This window comes from Onychostoma macrolepis, chromosome 21 (genome assembly GCF_012432095.1).
Source record: "Onychostoma macrolepis isolate SWU-2019 chromosome 21, ASM1243209v1, whole genome shotgun sequence".
In the NCBI taxonomy this organism is placed as follows: domain Eukaryota; kingdom Metazoa; phylum Chordata; class Actinopteri; order Cypriniformes; family Cyprinidae; genus Onychostoma; species Onychostoma macrolepis.
In genome coordinates, this window is record NC_081175.1 from 18,173,623 (window position 1) to 18,198,770 (window position 25,148).

The 25,148-nt window shown below is 36.9% G+C and overlaps 1 protein-coding gene across 7 annotated transcripts in view; it reads right to left on the bottom strand.

Moving 5' to 3' along the window:
• The window catches only part of vav2 (vav 2 guanine nucleotide exchange factor), a 201,381-nt gene that overhangs the window by 39,618 nt on the left and 136,615 nt on the right, over positions 1-25,148 (bottom strand). For all 7 annotated transcript variants that reach the window (XM_058757388.1, XM_058757393.1, XM_058757392.1 and 4 more), the window contains 2 exons: positions 20,557-20,615; positions 4,554-4,622 (listed from right to left, as the gene is read on the bottom strand). In XM_058757388.1, coding sequence (XP_058613371.1) covers positions 4,554-4,622; positions 20,557-20,615 — 128 coding nt within the window. The remainder of the gene's footprint in view (positions 1-4,553; positions 4,623-20,556; positions 20,616-25,148) is intronic.

Below are 25,148 nucleotides of genomic sequence, written 5' to 3' on the forward strand. Positions count from 1 at the left end.
CAGTAAATTTAGTCAGCTAAAATCTAATGGGTTTAGTTACAGTGCATTTATTAAGCATTTCTCTAAAATTTCCAAACTCATTATATAGATTTGATATTAAGGTTTGATCATGATAGACTGTGATTTAACTGCGGTGACACACAACATGCCTTTGTTAAAATTAAATAAAACCACTTCTCAAAGAACAAGAACATGATACACGCAATGTACTGATACACGTTCTCCCTACTGTTTACGTTAAGATGTAATCAACTGTGTTTGCGTGAATACTCGTCAAAACGGACATTTCGACATCATTTTGTGTATATTTCTCCGTTCATGTGACGTGAAAGAGTACTCACGCGCTCTGAGACGCGCTTTCAGTGTGTGTATGCTTCCTTGTCTGCGCTCAGAAGACCAAATTGAGTTCTCTCTTGCGTCGTCAGATTTATCCATATGCCTGCTCTTCTCTTACTCCCACATATTGACATTTTTGAATGTTTCATGCTCCGTGCAGCAAGTGTATTTTAGCTTATGTCCCGCCGGTTCATATGTTCGCATCTAACCTCCTATGCAGCAGATTCGTTCTGAATGAATCTCTTCCCAAATCGTCCCTCCCTAAGATTTTCGTCTCATTTTTATTCGTTGACGCAATAGATTTACGTCATAATTTTTGTCATTCAAAAAGAGTTTTCGTTCGTTATCGTCTCATTGTCATCAGTGAAAAAAATGTTGTTGATGACAATTATGACGAAAATTATTCATCAACGAAATTAACACTGATTGAGCCTAAATATCTTTAGTTCAGAAACTGTTCTATGTAGTCTTTCAGATGATCATACAGAGTCTGTCAATCCCCATGCTCACATAAAATGGGAAGAAATAAAGTATAAAAAAACTAAAAATACAGCTTTCTGAAATTTTCAGTTTGGAAAAATTAGATGTAATCAAGGACCTTCAGAAAGTCTGACATACTAAACTGACTGTACTTTCATCCCTCACAGTCTCATAAATCTCATAAAGTTTAAATCTGCTGGCCGTAAGCAGTATGAGTGAACGCTGTCTGTCTTTTAATGTTCTTTTCAAGAGGAGTGTCTCAGTCATTTCTCACATTCAAGAGTAAGCCCGACCAAAGAGCTTCTTCAACACCATTAACCTTTCACAAAAGCGTCTTGATTAGCACTTTCTACCTTTTATCTCCTGAAGAGAACCATGCTCTTTACTTCAATAACCGAAAGATACAACACTATTATTGAGCACAATCAGCAGTCTTCTCATTCGCACTGCATTTGGCCCCATTTACGGCACAATGTTGAAAAACATCTCCAATCTAATAGAAACAGACACAGGGCTTATGTGAATAAACCTATTGAAGCCACATGACTTCCTGAGGTTCAGTAGCACTGCAGCACACCCTTTCATGCACATTTCCATTAAAGCAGACAATGATATCACAGTCCAATTAAGAGTGCTCCGAGCAGCCTGATGAAAGTGCTTGTTAAACTGTGTCCCGGCGCATCATATCGGGGACCTTTCCATTAATCAGACAGCAGCGTTGTGGTGGAATTGAACCATATTTACGGCTGTAAAAGGTCATGGGTCCGCTTGGATGGGTAGTTTCATTAATTCACTCAAATTCACTGTTCCATCACCGGCGGTGCATGCTGGGCGTGGGTTTAACCTCTATTAGATTTGGCACTGAAATGTGTTTCGACATGAATCTGCATGTAAAGATGGGGTCAGATGGCAGACAGATATCAAGAACATTGAAAGAGGTCAGCAATCACTTCAGGCTATATCAGGCAGCATCTAAAGTCGATACGGATCAGCGAAAGAAGCCGTCGACAGCGGAAATGTCAAAGGTCCACATCTGGCCTTACATATACCAGGACTCAACAGTAAAGGTGGCTCAAAGGCCCGGGGCTAGTGTAAGAAAGTTTTGGGTCAGTTGACAGAACTATTCTAACATTTGTTGATACTGTTTTTTTATGTCTTGCAAACTTGAAGACATAAATTCTGATATGTCAACAGTATGTATATGTACTGTAAAAAAAATTTTTTTTTTTTTTTAAATTTAAATAATAATAAAATCTATTGAAATGACAGAAAAAGGTCCTAGTCAACTGCATATTTAATTTGACACAAATGAAGCAGTATGAGTTGGAGGACAAGTCTGTTCAATACAGTATGTCAAAATGTTGTGTAACTGGGATTATGCCCAACCAGTAAAAATAAGATAACAATAATAATATTATAGACTTTTGCTTACAGGTTTCCAGTGATTTTACTGGTAAATGAATGAAAAAATGGTTTATATTTTAAACTTTGAGTATTTGTTAATCACCTAAATAAAATAATTTTAAAAGATAGTACTGGAAAATTAATATAATTAATTTTGATTTTGTTTTCATCAAAAAACAATCCTTCACAAAAAAACAAAACAATTTATTTACAAATTAAAAAATGCTACAAGTGGAATAAATCCATAAACACTCTTTGAAAACAATGGCAAATGCAAAAACAATGCAAAATAATACTGATTTGAAGCTTTCGACAAGTTACATTTAAGTTATAAATAAAACCTCTATGTCGCCCAGCTTCATAACTTTCTTGGTGACGAATCAACAAAATTTGCAAAAACACTGTAGAATAAATCTAAGAAAAACTTTATACCTTAGTTTGACAGTCATAAAAACAAATCAATAAATGTATTATTTTCTGTGGCAATGCAGCCCAACTGGCCCAAAAATCTCTTGCGGTGCTGAGCCCTGAACTAGGGTCAACATGATGTAGACATTACCAGTATCCTTTAAGCTCTTTCTCATCTTTTTGCATTACTTCATGTTTCTTTGTTGCTCTCATGTGTAAATATGTAGCATAAAGCAGTTCTGTTCATCCCTTATGTTTACAGAAGGATACGTTGTAGCAAAATCTCTAGTCCAGATCCTAGATTCAAATCCAGCCTGATCCTGTCCCCCCTCAATTGTCATGTCTCTTTGTAATGTCCAATAAAAATCCTCCAACAAAACAAGGTTGGGACAATAAGTTATGGACCACCAGGACAGATCACACTTCAGTCCCTCACGGCCTTGTTTTTATTTGCACTGATTGTCTTCCCTCACTTTATATTGGCTAAAAACAACACGCACACAGGCTATGTTTCTTTGGGCTGCTATTAAATGGAGACGGTTAAGGTCTGACATAAGCTCATCTCCATTTACAGCTCCACAGAAGTTTGTAACAGGCATTGTGAGAGGTTTAATGTATGCAGTCTGCACTAACACGCCTGTGTCACGCCGTCCTCCTCTGATGAATGACACCTATCCACCCAGCTGCCTAATTATTCACAATTAATCAGCGAGGAATCGGGCCTGTCACCACTGTCACAACCCCCTCCCTCATTCTCCCTCACTCCTCTTAACGCCCACACTGCCATCTTGCCACGCTCTGAGCATGGCATGGCATTACCATGGTAACCGGAAGAGCTTTTCCCGTCTGGCTATTTGTACCAGGGTTACTGGACCAGTTACAGAGACTGGGAGGGTGGGGTGCAGAGGTTACTAATAAATAATTTCCTTCCATTCCAGCTGCATTCAGTGAGTTAACTAATAAAAGCAGCACTCCATAAACACTCAACTTGGAATTCTACCACCTCCTAGTCACCTAAAATAACCACTGGAACAGCACATTAGGACATCCAACTTCAGGTCAGCCTGGGCAAATTCAATGACTTCATCATTTGACCATTTCCAAGATGCCAACAAATAAATCAATGGTCCATTGTATTTCAGGAGGAGGTCAGAGAATTCCAGGTACATGACTCTAATGCTTAGAGGTTGGAAGCAGGAAATTTCAACTTGAGTATTTCTACTTCCGACTTTGTCTTGAATGTAGCATAATAACCTATTTCCTATAAAACACAAAAGCAGTTTTCCTCAAGTGGGCACATAAGAGCTTGGAAAACTAAAGCATTGATTGTACATAATGCTTATAAATCCCAGGACACTTTGATTACTCATGGCATTATTACACTATAAAGTATCATTTTTAAATCAAATTAATTCCAAGGATTAGTACTGACATACAAATGGAAATAATGTACATCCCAGAAATCACAAGAATAATATCAAGTAATATGTAACAATGGCACATATGTGTGACCTAGGAGAGTACATTTTGTTTGGAATAATGCCACTAAAGTAAAAAAAAAAAAAAAAGTGTGGTCACATTTACAGTTTCTTGGTGAAATTTTGTAGTAATTTCAATAGAAATCCAAATGTACAGTTTTGTAAAAAAGTTCCCCACGCACATAATGTTCATTCACATTGGTCACAAAATTGCTGTGCTGACCAACAGAAAGCTTCTTGGTTTGAAAGTGACTTCTTACCTTCTTATCTCTACGCTATTGATGATAAACAATGAATCTTTTTTGACCACAAAATTTCGCAGACATGTGACCACACCTTAAGGAACGGCAAATAGCCAGTGAACTGAAAATATACCATTAACAGTTAAAATGAGAGAATATTTATTCCTTGCCATTATACTCTGTTTCTATGATTTAAAACACTTACTCTGCCAGCTCCTCCAAGCTCCGGTACACATCATCTTCATTCAGCGCTGTGTCCTCTGATGGAAAGGGCCTGGGGAGAGAGAGAGAGAGAAGAGATGAGAAAGAGAGCATTAGCCACCGCACACAGAGAAGGAAAGTATGTAGCACGATTGACTGCTATAACATCCATAATTCAACAGGTGGGTTTATTCATGAGCCTTCCACCTCCTCCGTGATTGACATTTGTAACAATATGACAGATGTTTCAAAGGCACTTATCTGATTTCTGACAGAATACAGCAGGCACAGTGAAAAGGCCGTGGCAGGACTGAATGACACAGGCTATTGCAGTTTGACAGAGACACCAAAACGCAAACACTTCATCCTTTTTCTTAATAACTGTGGGTCAGACTCTAGACTCCTCAGAGAGCCGACCCACTGGGGTTTTAAATCCAGGGCTCACGAACATTCACCGGCCAATTAGAAATCTGCAAATGGAGGACCGATCAATTATTCGATTAATGGCATGGCTCTTCCTCCAGAGATCTCATCAAATCACTTAATCTCACACATTATGTGGGGCAAAAGGTGCTGTGCAGCATGCAAAAAACATGAGGCATGGAAAATAAAGTGATTTTGAGGCAAGCCTGGTCACTTTTGCTTTAGCGTGTATAGGGTACGCCTCAAAGTCACTACAATTTAATAGACGTGATTCACACCTTTGAATAATGCAGACTTTCTACCCAACACAAAACATCATGGCTTTATGGAGCTCTTCACACCATGACTAGAAAGAGCCAATTCTTAACTTGTGTGAAATGAAATGTGTGAAATGAAATGAGCTATATATGCATTTAATATGCCACATTTGTCAGGCCGTAAATGGCACAACACAGGCTTTTATGTGGCTTCACTTCCATAAAAATGCTTTTTTCTGCTATGGCTGATTATTAGAGATTCAAATAAACCAGAAAACCCAAGAATGCTCCAAGCAACTATCCAGAATAGTCTAGCAACCACCCTACCAAATACCCTAGAAACCAAAAAGCATAGATATTATTTTATACAGTAGTCAACATTTGAAGTGGATGAAAAAAAGTTAATCAAAGTTGTCCTAAGTCAAGAATGCATTTAGGTTTTAGGACAACTTTGATAAAAGGTTTTGATCCACTTCAAATGTTGACTAGTGTATATGCTCAATAATGCTGTATTCACTAGTTGGCCTTTATGCTGGGCTTGCTGCGATAGACGTTGTTGGCGGTGATACCGTTATTAAGCTGCAACACCGGTTATGTCACTTGCCCACCGCGGCACCGTCCCCCACCATCGTTTTAATTTTTTTATAGTAATAAAAATAATTTTGTTCAGTTAGAGAACAGACACTACAATTAAAAACTCAAAGCGGCTGCTCAATGCAGCGTGCCGAACGACAGTCACATCACAGGTCGTATTTAATTTATTACGTGAGGAGTGAGTGGAGCTGACTGACAAGAAGAGTGAGGTGAGAATGACAAGACGATGGTGGATGATTTCGTTTTGAAATGAAATGCAAAAGTGCCTCTTTGGCAGTATTTTGAAAAGCCTGTTGACTTTTGCTGTCTATCTAATGTGATTTTGGAAGTTTTTGTAAACATTCATTTCTTATTTAATTGGTTCCACAATGTTTGCTGATTTTTACTTGATTTAAACTTTGTGTAAATTATTTATTTTATTTGACATCAAGGTGTATTCCGTGCCTCCAAGATTTCTTATCCATTTTGCTAATAAAAGTTCTACATTTCTTATTTATTTGGTTCCACAGTGTTTGCTGATTTTCAGTTTTGTATACCTATTTAAATTTTGTGTAAGTTATTTGATACTAGGCATAGCCTATAGAATGGTGTACTTCGAATTATTTTGTGAATAAAAGTTCTATGATTTATATATAGGCTGACTTCAGTTTGAAGTTGTATTTTGTTGTTGCTTGAATTGAATTCAAGCAATTGACGCCAAATTGCTGTTAGTTTGAAAGTGAAAGTAAAATGCGCACAGCACTTTTAAGCTATTTAAAAGCAAAGGAAATCGAGGAAAAGAGGGAAAACTCAAACAAACTAAAAAGAGGGAATTTTTTTTAATTAAAAAAAAAAGTTTCTTATGATAAAAGGTGTTTGTTTATATTATTCTGATGGCTTGCACCGAATGGAATCGAGCAGTTTTGCATAATCTTCATAGGAGTTACTGAAAGGTTGTAGAATTAAATCACGGAGGGTGCTTCTGAAATTAGTAAGGATGCTCTAGCCTTAATGCACATTTTCACACAAATTTTGTCCAGTTCAGTACTATGGTTATCATTATATCAATACCTGATAATTCAAGAGTGAATCACTCATAAACATGCAGATGTCATTCCCGACACCTTCCCTCTTTTAAGATTTAAACATTGTGTTCAAACATACTTTGCAAAAATGTCACTGCAGATATTCTTTACAACCTAAAGCTCAATTATACAGTAACTTAACAAATAAGCACAAGTCAACCTGCCATACCAAACAAGACCACAGAGAGATGCCAAAGAACTGCATATAAACTACTACATGGATCCATTCAGAATCACTAAACATGCCAAAATTCAAATGAAAAATGGAAACATTCTGAATGTGTGGAAACTCTGAAGGTGGGTTGATGTCATCAGTGAACAGCTCCTCAGAACAAGCGATCATGTTGGGAGCATGGAGCGTCTGATGCCCATATGTACATAAACACCATCCTCACAAATTCTCCAAAACACGCGGTCATCCATCATAAAACACCAGCTGTACATTAATTTTGACAACTACGAGAATATACTGAACTGTGTTCAAGCAGTAATATAATGTTATAGTGATCAGTGCGGCGAGAGTGCACATTCATTTGAGCGTCAATAATAACACACGCCTGCTTAATGTTACTCCTGTATGTCACTGTAATCGTCTTTACCTTAACAATTGTCACCCATTGCAACACTGGCTTCTTTTATCTAGCCGCAAGCTGTAGTTTGCGTATGCTCATACAGCGTTTTTGAGCCACCAAGAAAAAAAAAATTCAAGAGAGTTGTGCTATTTATTTATATATATTTAAATTATTTAACATATTAATCATAAAATTTGTTAATTTATTATATTTAAATTTTAAGTTATCTTGCACCCCCCTGGAGGATCACTGGTGCTCCCAATGAGTTATGCACAGGCATGGACTATTGACATTTTCTTCAGAAAATGTAAAAATCAAGTTCAACCTCATGTTGACAGAGGGCCATCTCTTCAATCATAACTACGTTGTATTCCTGTCCCTACGGAGCTGTCAAACAGCAGTGATGGAGGGAGAAAAGGAGAGAGAGAGAGAAATATAGAGCTATAGGGTAGGAAAGGCTCTGACCTTGAGTCATATTACTAGCTGGCTTTAACGCATGATCTAAGCAAACTGTCACTTGTGTTTTTTTTGTTTGTTTTTTTAGGTCGGGCGCACAAAGAGCCCCCTTACTTAACCAAATGCTGACAATGGACATCCCCACCCACACAATAGCAGACTAATAAACACACATGCACCCTGACAATGTGACCAACTCCTCACCTCACACCTCCCAACAACATGACACTCAAGGATGCTATGCCTTCTCATGGACATAGAAGAGAGAGAGAGAGATGCTCTCTGACAGCTAACAGAGCTCATCACTATTACATTTAACGTTAAAGCTGCTGCCAGTCAGCCCTATAGACAAATACACACCATATGGATGTATATATGTCAAATAAATGCACATACATGTGAAATATAAAAATAGACATGAATGGAGTGGTATGCTTTACTGTGTGGGTTGCATTCAACCATGCACTTAGAGGACCACCTAAGGACATGCAATCAAAGGTAAAAAGATTTCAAAACGTCGCCATGACAAGGTCAATTGTAGATGGTGGCCACATCTTTTATTTCCTTATTACAATGCATCACAGTCATTGTCGGCAGGAAAACAACCGCCAAATGGATGCATTATGTCTTTGAAGTGAAAGCATAAATGTTCCACTCAGATGTATTTTGATGAGCGACTATCACCATGCTGAACTCATAACACAAAGATGTTGTATCGCATGATGGAATAATTGCTGATAGCAAAATAATTATCCTGCTTACAAGGCTTCATCAAATGAATCGCTAATTAAACATCTCGGTTCAAAAGGACTTCCTCCTCATCTGCTACAGATGCGTTTATAATAAAAGAAGGTTAAACCTGCTCACAAATGTCACGCTAATTAATCACGTGAATTAAACACCGTTTCCCGCATCTTCTGTCAAAGCAATGGTAAACCAACAGTTTGCTAGTAACTGTATCTCTGTGGGATTTTCCAGCATTTAAGAGCATTTTGAGATATAATTAATTACAGTTTGAATAAATACCACTGTTTTCTCATCTAAACTGTTAAATGTCTAGGGCCCTATAAAATCCATTTTATTTTTTTGCCCCAAATTCCATTTTTTTGCATTTTAAGTTTTCTAGATTCCGTTTATTTATTTATTTTCGTTTTAATTTTTCTAGATCCTGTTTTTTCTCTGTTTAAATTTTTCTAGGCTCTGTTTTAATGGATAAATTACAATTTTATTAATCAAAAAGCATGTCTAATGAATAAAAATCTTGAAATTTACTATATTAAACAGCAATTTATTAAAGGTTTAACAAAAATTACATTTTAAAGGGTTACTCCACCCCAAAATGAAAATTTTGTCATTAATCACTTACCCCATGTTGTTCCAAACTCATAAAAGCTTTGTTCGTCTTCGGAACACAATTTAAGATATTTTGGATGAAATCCAGGAGGCTTGTGACTGTCCCATTGACTGCCAAGTAAATGACACTGTCAAGGCACAGAAAAGTGTGAAAAGCATCTACAAAATAGTCCTTCTGCCATCAGTGGTTCAATCTGACTGTTATGAAGCGACGAGAATACTTTTTGTACGCAAAAAAATAAAAATAAAATAACGACTTTATTCAACAATTCGTCTCGATAGAGATCATGTTACAATACCCTACCGTGGTGTGCTTAATTAGTTGACATCAAACATTCACATAGGATCAATTAAGAGTCTTTGTTTTAGCCAAAACCATTAACAGCATAAACATATTTTTATAACGCTGTGCATTGACAATCAAACAAACCCACACACTAATGCACAGATACATACACAGGAAAACTCACCCACACACAAACTCAGGAGCTGTGACAAACCTGATCATTAGAAATCAGAATAATATGAAAGCTGCTCCCATCCCTCAGTGATTACAGCCTGAAACACATCAGGCCAATACTCGCTTTAATTGGATTTGGCAGACACATCAGTCTCTTTCCAATTTCATTTATGTCCAAGCAAACAGTATCCCTGGGTTTTTATCTCACAGAAACAGATATTTGCTCTCTATTCCGAGAGCGACGGCTCAGAAGAGCTTGAAGAATATTGAAACATCTGAAGCGTTCAGCAGTTTGTTCCATGAAGTGTACGAAAGATGTACAGGGGGAAAAATGTGAGACTCATTTTCTATTAGATTTCACAAGATTAGAAAACATACTGCAATATGATTACAAAACCAGCCAAAGCTCCTCATTCGTGCTGAAAGATGCTATACAACTATACATCACATTTACAGATTGAAACATAACTGTTCATGAGACAATGTGTTGTTAAGATAATTTGCACCTGAGTGTTTTTTAAAACAAATTATACAACAATTAGCCTTGGTATTCAATTAAATTTGATTTTCAGTGATCATTTAGTACTTTAATTGTATTGAAAATAAACATTTATATCTTATTAATTTAATTAATTATTTTGCACAAATTTTGTCATACAAATACAAATAAATACATAAATAAATACTTAATTTGATTTTTTTTTCTGCAGTTTACATTGTTGTTACTCCATTAGGTGGCAATAAATTACTTCTTTATGAACGAGTCACTGAATCATAACCTATTTGTTCAAAAACGGTGATTGATTTGGTAACAAAACAAGTGACTGTCTTTTGTCTATTCAACTGAACTCATTTGTTCAAAAACACTTTTTTTTATATTTTGTTATATCTTGTTGTATTATGATGTATAGAGGTGGATCAAATAAGAGATTATGAGACAAACTTTGCACTGTTGTAAAACAGGACTAGAAATATGTATTTAGAAAATATGCCAAATTTGAATTTCATAAAAAAAAGCACTACATTTTAAATTCTGCCAAAATTGTATTCTAATTTAAAGATTAAAATCCTCCTTAACATCTCCTATTTTTTCTCTCAGTAATAAATTTGATTTCTCATCATCTGAAAAAACTGCAAGCGAAGGTATGATTGTATTGACATTCTATAAAACGCAGGAGCTCAGTAATCCCTCTGTATCCAAAGCAGCCCAGAGCACCTGATCCTGTCTGGCTTATACTGGAATATCACTGGAGGGATCATCAGAAGAGAGCATCCATCTGATCACTCCACCAGCAGACTCTGGTTTTCTCTCAGGACTTGATATAGACTGAGTGAGAAGCAGCACTTTCACGTTGCATGGAAGAGCAGTGTCCATCACCAGAGGTATCAATAAAGCAGAGACCTGAGTGGATGCGGAGGATTATCTGATTCTTACCTTACAAGCAGCTTCAATCTGCTTTGAAATTTTTATCTTATATCAAACATCAGGAGCAAAACATTTATGCTCTGTACATTATGCTTTCGGGCATTTCTCTGTTATGCTTGTCTCTGTATGAGACACCATCTTTCATGCAATGTGTGTGTGTATGCATTCATAAAGCACAGCAATCATGTTGCATGTGTAAATAGGTCAAGGTGAATCGGGCATGACTGGCTGTTATGTACATTAGTCGATGTAGCTAGTGCATATTTAAAGTGTACAGTATGGCATTATGCATGTGAGTGGGCAACATCCTGTACACACACACACACACACACACACACACACACATACATATATACATACATACATAAGCCGCTTTTCCACCAAAATGACCTGGAACAATTTGTCCCAGGAATTTTTTTACCCCAGACCTGTTGATGTCTGCGTTCCCATCGTGGTCTAAAGTACCGAGAAGAATAGGCAAATAGTCCGGTGACGTATGTCTGCGCGCGTTTCTCAATACCAAGTACGCAAATTTCGGACTTCTGCAAAGAGCAGCGTACTTGATAACATCAGTCAGCTCGCCTCAGCTACTGCAATTTTCCTCACTGTATTTACAATACATTTACAATGAAATATGATATCAAACACCACTGCTTCTTTTTGTTTTCATTTAAACATATTTATATAGCCGCGGAAATGTAGTTCAGGGAATGTACATTACAATGAAACGAAATCATAATTATATTATAAAATTATATCAAACAGCATTGCCTCTTTTCATTTTCATTTGAACATATTAATAGAATAATAGAATAAAGACCAAAGATTACCTGTTAGATTTACCCAAAGCGAATTATACCACTACAGAGACATCAGAGCCAGCGGCAAATGTCAGTAGGACTAGTCGAGGTTATGCTCCTCTCGTAGGGATACATGAGCACTGAGCGCCCGGTGATCGCGTGGAGCTCACATCTCCGAAATCAGGTCAAGCACATTTTCAAATAGGCGCTGTCTTTATAAATAAACTTCAGATTTGAGTTTTAAACAACTACATTCTCGCCTGAAATACTTTTAAAACTACATTTCATGACACAATAACAGTAATATTTTTAAAATATTTATGCGAATATGGTGGTTGAAATACAGTGCTGCGTGAACTCAACCAATCAGCATACTCAGCCCCCGAAAGTTCCGGACCTTTGAAAAAGTACTACCTCGCCAGTAGGGACTTTTTTCAGGGGCAAATTTGTACCCGGAACTTAATTTAGATCCTGGTTCCTGCGGTGGAAACACAACGAGGCCCAAAGTCCCTAGTTCCTGGGTAAAGTTCCTGAGATGGAAAAGGGGCCACACACACACACACACACACATATGTATGTATATATATGTATATGTGTATATATATACACACACACATGTGACAAAACCAGTCTTAAGTGTCAATTTATAAATAAGCTTTCCATTGATGTATGGTTTGTTAGGATCGGACAATATTTGAAAATCTGGAATCTGAGGGTGCAAAAAAATCTAAATATTAAGAAAATCAACTTTAAAGTTGTCCAAATGAAGTTCTTAGCAATGCATATCACTAATCAAAATTAAGTTTTGATACATTTACAGTAAGAAATTTACAAAATATCTTCATGGAATATGATCTTTACTTAATATCCTAATGATTTTTGGCATAAAAGAAAAATGGATAATTTTGACCCATACAATGTATTTTTGGCTATTGCTACAAATATACCCCAGCGACTTAATAGGGCTGTCAATCGATTATTTTTCTTTTTAATTGCAACTAATCGCAACTTAATCACACATTTTTATTTGGTCTAAAAGTGCTTTAAATTAATACTTTTCAAGTTTTTAATACTCTAATCAACATGGGCATGGACAAATATGGATGCTTTATGCAAATGTATGTTTATTATTATTGAAACCAAGTCAACAGAGCATGAAGAGTAGACATGCTTCAAAGGTCATAAATGTTTTTCAAAGAACTTGTTCATGTCTTTTAGACACATAAAAAAAAAAAAAAACAGGTTTCCATTACTTCTCTTTCTTTGCACTGAGCAATTTACTTACACAAACCTGTATACATTTTTGCAGGACAGGGCAGCTCACTACTTCTGAAAATGCAAAATGTACATTTTTTATTTATTATTAGATTTGTTTGCCTCTCTGTTCCCACATAGCCTACTGTATTTTGATGCAGCTAAATTCTCAATAAAACTGTTTTCATTGGTATATTTGACTGTTTTTGTTGTCAGACAACAGAATGAATATAAAATAGTGACTGAAACTATTTAAGTTTCGACCCATTAAATAAGAAATTAAGACTAGGCTAACCAGCTCTCCTTTCCAAGATGTTACTATGCACAAAAATCCGAGCCGTCGTCTGATGAAATCAAATACACAAGATAATGACAATAGCTGTGCTGTGATTTCAGCTATACTTACATGTAAAATTAGAGAAGCAACATTTTCTGAAATTAATCCCACCTAACATTGAAGTTTTTAAATATACTTTTGTTGCAATAATTTCACATTCAATCTTCAAATTAATGTACAAACAACATAAAGACAGTATATTTTTAATATTTGTTCAATGGCTTTTTTATGACTGAAGGCCAGTATCACTGATACCAATTAATACTGATTTCCCTATAAAAATGTTTCCCCCCTAATATTTAACCTTTGACTACAGCCATTCAACTTTACATTATAATTAAGAGCTATCAATTTTAACATTTATTAGACTTTTAAAATAACTTCTAATTTAAGTGAATTTAAAATCTTCACATAAACCCATTATAATAAATGTCATATTTATCTACCTGTGCCCCTATACATAAATATACAGAAATTGAATAAAGTTATTAAACACTAAATTCTAAATTAAATACAGATGAATCCTCAAAACTATAAAAGTTATTGATTTCTTCTTTTTTCTTTTATTCTTGATGAACAGACATCACAGCAGCTGGTTATTAGGTTGTTTTGGCTTCTATTTCTTTAAGAGCTGCTGCTGCTGAATGTGACGCGGATCTGACACGCATCGTATTTTCTCTCAACTTTACCTTTTCTGACCCATTTCAGTCTCTTCTAATGAGCTGACGAGTTGAATCGGGTGTGTTAAGATGAGGGAGACAGTGCTGGGATGCTCCCGTGGGGTGGGAGTGGGGTGGCCAACCCTAGGCCCCGCCCCTGCATTAAATTATTTTAATGCATTAAACTGAAAAAATGAATCGCCTGCGTTAACGCGCTAATTTTGACAGCACTAGTATATATATATATATATATATATATGTATGGTAAATGGAAGATGCTAACAAGAAATGTGGCAACATACGCCGCGATACCTATTCCACAGAGAGCGCATGCAGATGAGGAGTTTAACGCGCCCACTTGCTTGGTGGCGGAACAGTGAACCGTGTCTAAACCGGACGCCGCATCGCAACACAACAGGTTGAGTCTGTCTACACAGGACATTTGAACTTTGTGTCAGTACGTCATAAATAGGACGAGGCAGTTTCCTGTGAGGGATTTGTTGTGTCGTATCGCGCCACATCCAGTGTAGACAGCATCACTGATTATAATGGGTTCTATAGTATTTTGTCGTGTCTCTCCACACCGCTCACGTAAGGTAGATGGTGTATTTAACTTTCTTATTTAAGGCTACTTTCCTATTTAACTGTATTATTTCTTTGATATTTATTTTAGTGTTTTGCAGGCTGCGTGTTCACTGACGGAAAAGCACGTTTGTTAATATATGATCGAGCCTCATTTATAATTTTTTGTAACACCGTGCCATCGGTGTTACAGCCCTAATTGTAACATTACATTTTAAAAACAAAAATATTGGTTTTAAATAGGGATGTTAATTTTAACCGTTTAACCGTTAACCGACCGATAAGAATTTTGACCGATTAATACAATCAGTTAAACGGTTTAAAGTCACTTTATTTATTTATTTTTCAGTAATTTATCAAAATATTTAAAAAGGTTTGCTGCATGGTTAAAATAAGCTACGCGTATAAAAAAATAAATTATTTTTAAAAATAATTTATTTTTAAAAAATAAATTACGTTTTTTAGAGAGAGAGAAAAAAAAAAAACATAAGTCGCCTATAAGTCGCATTTTATTATTTCATTCAGAAATAGGCCGACGCGAATTACAAACATTATAATAAACACTGTAAACATATAGGCTATTTTAGTTCCCATCACTCAACAAATCCTTTCAATTAACAGTAGGCTATTTAGAAAAGAACAAGAATTAAAAATGTAAGAAGCTATAGGCCTAGCTATAAAACCGAATTCATTTAGGCTAAAACGAAACTGAAACCAATGTTGGGTCTCTCATTCAAACAAAATCAAATGTTTCCGTATTCGTGATGTATTTGAATGCCAAAATATTATTTACCTTTTATGTAGCCTAGGCCTACTTCACTCGAGTTCCAATATCCACGTAAAACAAAACGTTTTGCATAACTTCACGGCGGTACGGTGATAACGCTTAACTGCATAGATTTTACTACATATTTAAACCGAGCAGTGTGTTTTTTTTTTTTTTCTCCATATGTTTGACTAATTGTTTTTTATAATGATAATGAACAGGCTGCATTGTCAAGGTAGAATGCTTAACTGTGTGCGCGCATGCGGCGCAGGAGCAATCACTTGATTTTTTCCCCCTTGTAACAGTGGAAGCAACCACTCCTTTTAGTCATGAAGATAATCGGAATTGTAAAAGGTTTGCTTTTATTTGTGTACATTCACAATAAAAACAAATCTTTGCGCTTTTGTAAAATAAGCCAAAAAAATAGGCCACTTTCTGCCGTCTGTTCCTTTCGCGCTACTTGTTGCACAGTTTTTCTTTCGTTTTCTTAAATTATGATTTAAGTGAAAATATATTTCTCGTATAGGCCTATTTATTCGTTATATATATATATATATATATCGCCTAGCTTTATTATGTTTTTCTCCGCTGCTGAAGCGCTGCAGGTGCGTGATGTGATAGCTATGATTACCATGTGAATCCTCATGTTCTGTTGTTTGCTGCTTTTTGCGCATGTAAAATTAATCCCCAAATGTTAGTATTTTTAACGGGTCACAGACACTTATTCTTGCTCATTTAATTCAGTTCTAATTTAAAATAATCTTGTCGGTTAACGGTTAATAATCGGTTAACGAGCGTCGGTTGTCGGTTAGGAAAAATAACCGATATGAACATCCCTAGTTTTAAAGCAGAAGTTAAATTCACTGAACTAAAAATGACAATAAATAAGAACAAAAGCACAGACTTGTATTAGGCTATTTTGATTACCCCATTACAGTCACTTTACAGTTGCTTTTACACTTTACACTGCTATCATAAAAATACACTTACTATATGGTTGCATACACACACACACATTGCATGAAAGATGATGTACAGTGAGGAAAATAAGTATTTGAACACCCTGCTATTTTGCAAGTTCTCCCACTTAGAAATCATGGAGGGGTCTGAAATTGTCATCGTAGGTGCATGTCCACTGTGAGAGACATAATCTAAAAAAAAAAAATCCAGAAATCACAATGTATGATTTTTAACTATTTATTTGTATGATACAGCTGCAAATAAGTATTTGAACACCTGTCTATCAGCTAGAATTCCGACCCTCAAAGACCTGTTAGTCTGCCTTTAAAATGTCCACCTCCACTCCATTTATTATCCTAAATTAGATGGACCTGTTTGAGGTCGTTAGCTGCATAAAGACACCTGTCCACCCCATACAATCAGTAAGAATCCAACTACTAACATGGCCAAGACCAAAGAGCTGTCCAAAGACACTAGAGACAAAATTGTACACCTCCACAAGGCTGGAAAGGGCTACGGGAAATTGCCAAGCAGCTTGGTGAAAAAGGTCCACTGTTGGAGCAATCATTAGAAAATGGAAGAAGCTAAACATGACTGTCAATCTCCCTCGGACTGGGGCTCCATGCAAGATCTCACCTCGTGGGGTCTCAATGATCCTAAGAAAGGTGAGAAATCAGCCCAGAACTACGGGAGGAGCTGGTCAATGACCTGAAAAGAGCTGGGACCACCGTTTCCAAGGTTACTGTTGGTAATACACTAAGGCGTCATGGTTTGAAATCATGCATGACACGGAAGGTTCCCCTGCTTAAACCAGGCCTGACTTAAGTTTGCCAATGACCATTTGGATGATCCAGAGGAGTCATGGGAGAAAGTCATGTGGTCAGATGAGACCAAAATAGAACTTTTGGTCATAATTCCACTAAACGTGTTTGGAGGAAGAAGAATGATGAGTACCATCCCAAGAACACCATCCCTACTGTGAAGCATGGGGTGGTAGCATCATCTTTGGGGTGTTTTTCTGCACATGGGACAGGCGACTGCACTGTATTAAGGAGAGGATGACCGGGGCCATGTATTGCGAGATTTTGGGGAACAACCTCCTTCCCTCAGTTAGAGCATTGAAGATGGGTCGAGGCTGGGTCTTCCAACATGACAATGACCGAAGCACACAGCCAGGATAACCAAGGAGTGGCTCTGTAAGAAGCATATCAAGGTTCTGGCGTGGCCTAGCCAGTCTCAGACCTAAACCCAATAGAGAATCTTTGGAGGAGCTCAAAGCCAGAAACCTGACTGATCTAGAGAAGATCTGTGTGGAGGTGGGCCAAAATCCCTCCTGCAGTGTGTGCAAACCTGGTGAAAAACTACAGGAAAGCGTTTGACCTCTGTAATTGCAAACAAAGGCTACTGTACCAAATATTAACATTGATTTTCTCAGGTGTTCAAATACTTATTTGCAGCTGTATCATACAAATAAATAGTTAAAAATCATACATTGTGATTTCTGGATTTTTTTTTAGATTATGTCTCTCACAGTGGACATGCACCTCGATGACAATTTCAAACCCTCCATGATTTCTAAGTGGGAGAACTTGCAAAATAGCAGGGTGTTCAAATACTTATTTTCCTCACTGTATATAAACACGTATGCATATAAATATATATATATATATATATATATATATATGCACACACATTTAAAATTTGTTTAATTAAAATAAGTTTGATTTATTTACTATTGTTCTATTCTTAACTCCTTTAGTTTTGTATGGTTTTTCTTTTATGAACCTATGTTTTAAATTCTTTGGCAATTAAACTTTTTCTGATGCAAATAAAATCCACTAAAAATAAAAATAACTGAAATGACAAACAAAAACACAGCAGGAAAAAAAGCATTGAGACATTTGCCCTGTTGAGTTGACTATAGGCATCTGTTTCACATTTCACACATACTGTAGGCCAAACTCTCATGAACTCAAAACAATACATACATACATCTCACAATCTGGCCCAAAAATTAGTAAGCTGATTCTGCTATATATATTTATATATGCTTACTGAAGCATACTTCTCTTGTCAACTGAGTCAAGTCTCTTGTGTGCTATTTGCATGATGCACAGAGTTCCGGTCTATGCAGACTGTTCCAAATAAGTCACTTATGAAGTTTCATTTCAGTTAGAGAAAGGTAGGCAAAAGACTGTAGGTTTTGGATAAGAGCTACGGTGTTCCTGTTGCTAAACAAAGCACTACAGTATGAATGAAAGGTGACAATCTGAACATTGATGTTTTAAGTAGAAACCACGTTCTGCCCCAAAATACAGTAAAAGGTATTTGAGCTCATAGAATGTGAAAAACAACTACATTCAGCATGTAAAAAACCATATAATCTGAGCAGAATCTGAAAGAGCAGTGGTTTCGATAAACACCATGCTGAGAAAGGAGAAACCAGAGATCACGTCAACAGGTGCTGCGCTACAGAGCGAAAACATGATGAATGACTTACACTTTGCCCTTCCTTGTTCCTGCTACTCAGTAAAAGACCTTATTATAGAAGCGGGACCTCCATATGTAAAAGCAGCGGTTTACATCTAATGGTGTGTATGACTTAAACCAGTGCAGATGTGCAATAGTAAATGCTACATTTGAACAATAAATACAGAGTAATGTATTTGTGTTCCGATCACTGGCTAGAACTCAGAGCTCAGATGAAAAGCACGTGGTCAAGAACTGAAAAAAACAGCAATAGTAACAAGATTTGCTTTTTGTGTGTGTAATGTCACAGTTCCCTTCTGTGAAACGGCACTCTGTGTCTTTTGATGGCTAATTAATTAACAGGCATTGAGAATAACCATTAACCAATCTAGCCGAGAGGTCAAAAGGAAAAAAGATCCTACAGAGGCGTCTCTCCCTAGGGTCTTTCTTTAATACAACAATGCAGCCAAACTGTGTAAGAGTAACTCTGAAATCCAGTCTTGTGAATATTGATTAGCATTTTGCGTGCCGGAATGTGGCTGAATTTTAAGTCTACAAAAACATCCACATGCAGCTATAAACCAAATCCAAAAGGGTGTGCGAGGATAGGAATGTTCCCAAACAAGACTGAGACATTTCTTGCTTTGAGAGGAAATAAAACAGACAGCATTTTTTATGCATCCTTCATTCTACGCCACAAAACTGTAAAACACACCACCAACAATAGACTGTAATAAAAGACTTTTTAAAGAAATATGGGTTACGGCGGCCTAACCACTAAAGAGGCATGCTGTTTCACCCCTCAAAGCTGAGACACACGCCACGGCGTCGATGAAAACAAAGCCGCCTTTCATTGCTTCCTGTACACAGCCAGGAAATTATGCGAAGTCCCAAAAACCAGTGCACTTAAAATGGCTTGAACAGAAGACTTGCTCAGGGTGAAAATTTGACTTGCATTAGTCACAGCAGATGCGTCTGCCGCCATCTCCCCTCTAATTACTTCAGACAACATTTACAAGGAAGAATCATTTTATTCTTCCACTTCGAATGACTGAGTCCTGACTTTGACAAATCAACAGGCAGTATTTTGGCCATCTCTCTGCGGCAGTGTGCCCGGTGAGGACAGGAAGTGATTTAGGCACCCCTCAGTTGGTTACGCTGAACCGACTAATGGCAGACCTGTCTCGCCTCCGCCCCGCTCTGGCAAAACGCCTAATGGCTTGCTCCATCAGCTCATTACCCTGTTGGATAAAAGGTTTTATTTGCGGAGCGGGGCGAATGGACTGTGCAAATAATGAGACAGGAAGTGATCCCAGTCGCCTGTAAAGCAGGAGGCAGGTTCCCTCCTCACTAAAACACCTGAGGGGAGTGACAACCACACACTTCACAGGTTTTGGCCCACAGCTTTCACACATATGCGGCAGTCTGTGCCAACTGCTTCTCCCTTCCAGGCCCTCTGAATGGAGCCACATAAAAGGTGCAGCCCGAGAGAGTGCTGTGAAAGATCCCTCAAGACTCAAGACAAACAACGACTGAAAGGAAACACAATCAGCATGTGTGGAGGAAGGCAGTTACCTGATGCCTTTGATCTGTGCAATGCTGTTGTGGGAGATTCTGGACAGCGCAGAGATCACCTGTGAGAACAAAAGAAGGTTTGGGTTAGCCAAAGAAATGTCACTTAAAGCAAATTACAGAAAAATCTACTGCATTTTAACATGGATTTAAAAATTTTCTGAAAGGTGCAAAACATGGTTTCACAATCTTAAAGTGTTTTGTAGCTGCCTGTAAGGGTGTGCAATATTGACAAAAAATAATACCTCGATAGTTTCTGGGATTTTCTGATATTTTCCTAATGTTTTTGATATTCTTCATTTTCTGTGTGGTGGTCAGTTCACACTGATAGAAATTCATCTTTTCCAATAAGTTTAAATTGATTTTTACATTTTATGGGCATTTTTACCTTTATGAAGTCATTTTTTTCTAAAAGTGTCCATTATCTTTTGAGTCAAATTCTTACATTTAATCAGTTCATTTGTTAAATCAGTATCAACTAAATTCATCTTTGCAATGCAGAGGAAGCACAGAAGCTGCATCTGAAGTGGCATGTAGATGCATTTACACACTGTTTAATGCAGGACATGAATGCATTTAACCTGCAATTACAAATGCATAAATAATGTTTTGATATATTAAACATAAAACGTTGAATAATGATATTTGAACTAATTTAAATAATAAAAAGATACTTTAAATGTGAAATTAAAACCGCCAGCAGGAGGCAGCAAGTCATTGTTAATAAGTGAATCATTGTGACCGAACTGAATCATTTAAACGGTTGAATAATTCAGGAACGAAACACCATCATTTTGCTCAGACACTCAAAACAGTGCTGTGGCTGTGTTTGGAATTATTTTTTGTTGTCAAAATAGTGCATAAACAGGCAATATGATGTATAAAACGTAGGTCTCTTACGTAACTTCTTGTTTATTGAACTGTTGTATAAAAAAGAAAAGAAAAAAAAAAAAAAAAATCAATATCACATTTGTAATTGTGGTAATTTTTGGAGGAAAAAAACGGCACTTTTCGTTTGAAATTGATTAACTGTATGAAGTGGTATAAATATATAAATTTTCTGCCCTCATGTCTTGAATTTGTGATCATTCTAAATGTATTCAATAGAGTGAATCATGCAGTGAAAGCACTGTAAATGCATACGCGCACTAGTCTAGACTTCACATAATGTATGCGTGCACTCTGTGTGTTTTGAGTGGTTTTTGCAAAATACTCGATAAATGTCAAATCGCACATCGTTAAAACAAAAATTATGATACTATCGTGGACAATACGTCGCACACACCTAGCAGCCAGGTGTTTTTAATAGTTCTACTTTCACTAGAATTATCTAAAAAAGTCCAGCTCCTTCATTTTATTATTATTTTCTTCAACTTATTTTTTATTATTATTTATTTTATCAGAAAAAGATAAATCAACTAACCTGATTAAAACAAACATATTTCGTCATAGCTCCTCCATATTTTTAAAGAAAATGAAAATTTTACATAATGGAAAAAAAAATTATATATCACTTTCAATGTTCAATTTATTTTTACTTAGAATTTTTGGTTATTTTTTAATTCTATAAGTGTGTGGGAGAACAATAACAAAAACTAAAGAAAAAAAAATACTGTTTGCATTAACAGCAGTGAAATATGAATACAAAGTAATGTCAATTGTATTGTATTGAATTGCAAGACATTAAAAAAGCAACACACATCCACAATAATCAGTACAACAGGGTATTTTTTTGGTTTATAGAATAAATTCTGTGAGACAACTTCACAGTATAAGTATAATGCTTAAGAATTGTAATCATTTGCAACAATACAGAGTATCGTGTGTTTTTATGATGGGCTTTGGTGGCACAGGTTGTGTGCACTCACGGATCATGCTACGCCACTAATGGTGATATTAACGGACATTTGGCATGAAACGCTCCAATGAAATCACAGACGTGAAGCACTTTTCACAGATCTGTGAAGGCCCCTCCTCTCCCCAGCTGCATTAGTGCCGGGTAACAGGGTTAAACGTGTGCGGTATTTACACTGATTTAATGCCAGTCGTGAGTCACATGTGAGTAGGCTTATTGGTGGCCCATCTAGAGGCTTCCAGATGGTGCGCTAGAGGGTCTCAAATGTGTAATGCAGAAGCCACACACACACACACGCGCACACACACAAACAGGAAAGCACGTGCATATGCAAAAGTGAAGATGGTGCCGTGTCACCTCATTACATGCTCATGGGCATGTTTTCAGCTTGCCTTGCCTGCTGCCATGGTGATAATACTTGTTCCTCAGCCAGAGCAAAACACTTTGTGCAGATGTGTGTGGAGCTTCAAGGTTCTTAGTATAGGTAATAGGTAGGGCTGTGACTTTATACCGTGGTGAAGAAGGTGACGTTTTTTCGATATCTTTTGAGTTGAATAGGAATTATGGAACAGTCTTTGTCATCGTTTGTAACCCAATCTTTGTACAATAAATTATTAAAAGAATAACAACCTGAGCAAGCTGCAGAAACAACAAGCCGTGCTCAACATGCCCCATTGCTTGGTTCTGGTGAGTTGTGCTAAACTTCGATTCCTATTTCTTTAGACATTGTTTTTCGGGATAACAGTCCATGGATTGAAACGCAGTTGTCCAAACTCACTTGTTTTTGTTTGTCGAAACGCATCGTTTGTAACGGCAAATTAGGATGTCATTAATATTATTTAACTATTAATTTATAATAACAACCTTTTTAAAGTGCAACATAAGAGGCTTTTTTTCTGATTTGGGTTTTTCAAAGTGCAACATAAAAAGGGAATATGAGGCTAGCAAGCCTGTCTGTACAAGTGTTCTGCTGTTGTACAACTAGCCTACTGGGCCGCTTAAGTGAAACTGTTTTTTAAGTCCCGCTCCCGCGAGGTTATATTCTGCATCTGCACCTCCCGCTCCCACTATAAATTCACTCTTTGTTCACCCGCTGTCCACTTAGAATAATTTTCTTCCTGACCCGACTGTTCCCGCTAAATATATATCTCGCTTCCAGAATCTCACATTTCAATTTCCACTACTGAAAGAGAGAGAGATGATAAATAAAAATGTAGTCTGCACAAAATGTATTTTATTGTAGGCTATTTATTTTATTCGTCTTGTCTAGAAACAAATTAGTTTTACATCATGCTGTCAACACAATAGAAAAAAGTGTCGCAGAGAAAAAAAAATAAAAAAAATGTAGGCCTATAGGTTGTACAAAAATTGTAGCCTATTTGTTATTTTTATTCGTCTTGTCAAAATACAAAATTCGTTTAACATTTTGCTGTCAACACAGTAGGAAAAGTGTTGCAGAGAAAAAAAAAAAAGATCTCTGTCATTTAAATTTATAAGCAAAATATGAACAAAACTGAAATCACTTTTTAACCGAACAATTTAACATCCCTGAGAAGAATGTCCTGAGTCAGACTTGTCTGACGTGGGTTTCTTAGCAGTAAACTGACCATTTTCCAGTCCAAGTTGAACGTCCTTCAAGGACAGCGCATCCACACTTTGCTTTGCTTTGCCATCCTTATTCTGCTCTGTCAGTGATCGACAACCTGCCTGTTCTGTCTGAGCCTGAGGGCCGTTATGCACATGCTGCGCATACAAACCCCGCAATAAAATACATGACACAGAAAGCACTGGTCCGTGTGTGCAGCGCGTGAGCTATAAGAGTGAGTAAAGATGAAAAAATATTGTTAGACCGCCCACTCCCGTTCAAATTACACCAGAGTTACCGACCGCTACCGTGTTTTATTTGGGAATTTAATCCCGCATCGCAAGAAATCTGGTCCTGTGCCGTGGAATGCAGATCTCTAGCTTCGTCCTGCAAATACCTTGCAAAATAAGTGCGGTGATAACAGTGATGACCTCAACACCGCGGTCGGCATCTCATTACCACGGTAATGCGGTTATCGTCACAGCCCTAGTAATAGGTGATATATGAGAAAATATAGCATGGAAACTACCAATAAATCAGTAACAGGTTTGAACAATTAATTAAAAACAAAACATTTTATACCCCTGCAGCCATAAATGACAGTGAGCTTTAATAAAGGATGCACAAGCTCTCTAAGAACAAACAGCCAGTCTGTAGTAGCACTTTTATCATATAATGCTAAAATCATTTATATGTATCAAATGTACCCACACAGAATCTGTGGCTACAAAACTCCACAAACAATTCGGCATATTTCTGCAGAATTGCAATGCCTGTCATTGACAAAATTATACATTTTGCCCAGCCCTTGAGTGTTTGTTTATGAAAAAATCATGGCTAATTTGATCATGTTTTCAGCTACTAACAAAATTTGTAGTACTTACATATTGTTCTCAAATCCAATTCACAGAATGCCCCCCCTAAATGAAAGCAGGAATTGGCCTGTGTATATCTGCTCAAATATATAAACAAGGGACGTCTCTTAATCCTCACACTCAGGACTGGATTAATGACAATGCATTGCATCAGATATTCTACCACCTATTTTCTGGCTTGCATCAAGCAGAACAAGTCCAGGCAGGAGAACAGATGATTGAGGGATCAATACAGCTAAATTAGTCTATGTGTTAGGCTGTTAGGCGTATTGCTCGTGTT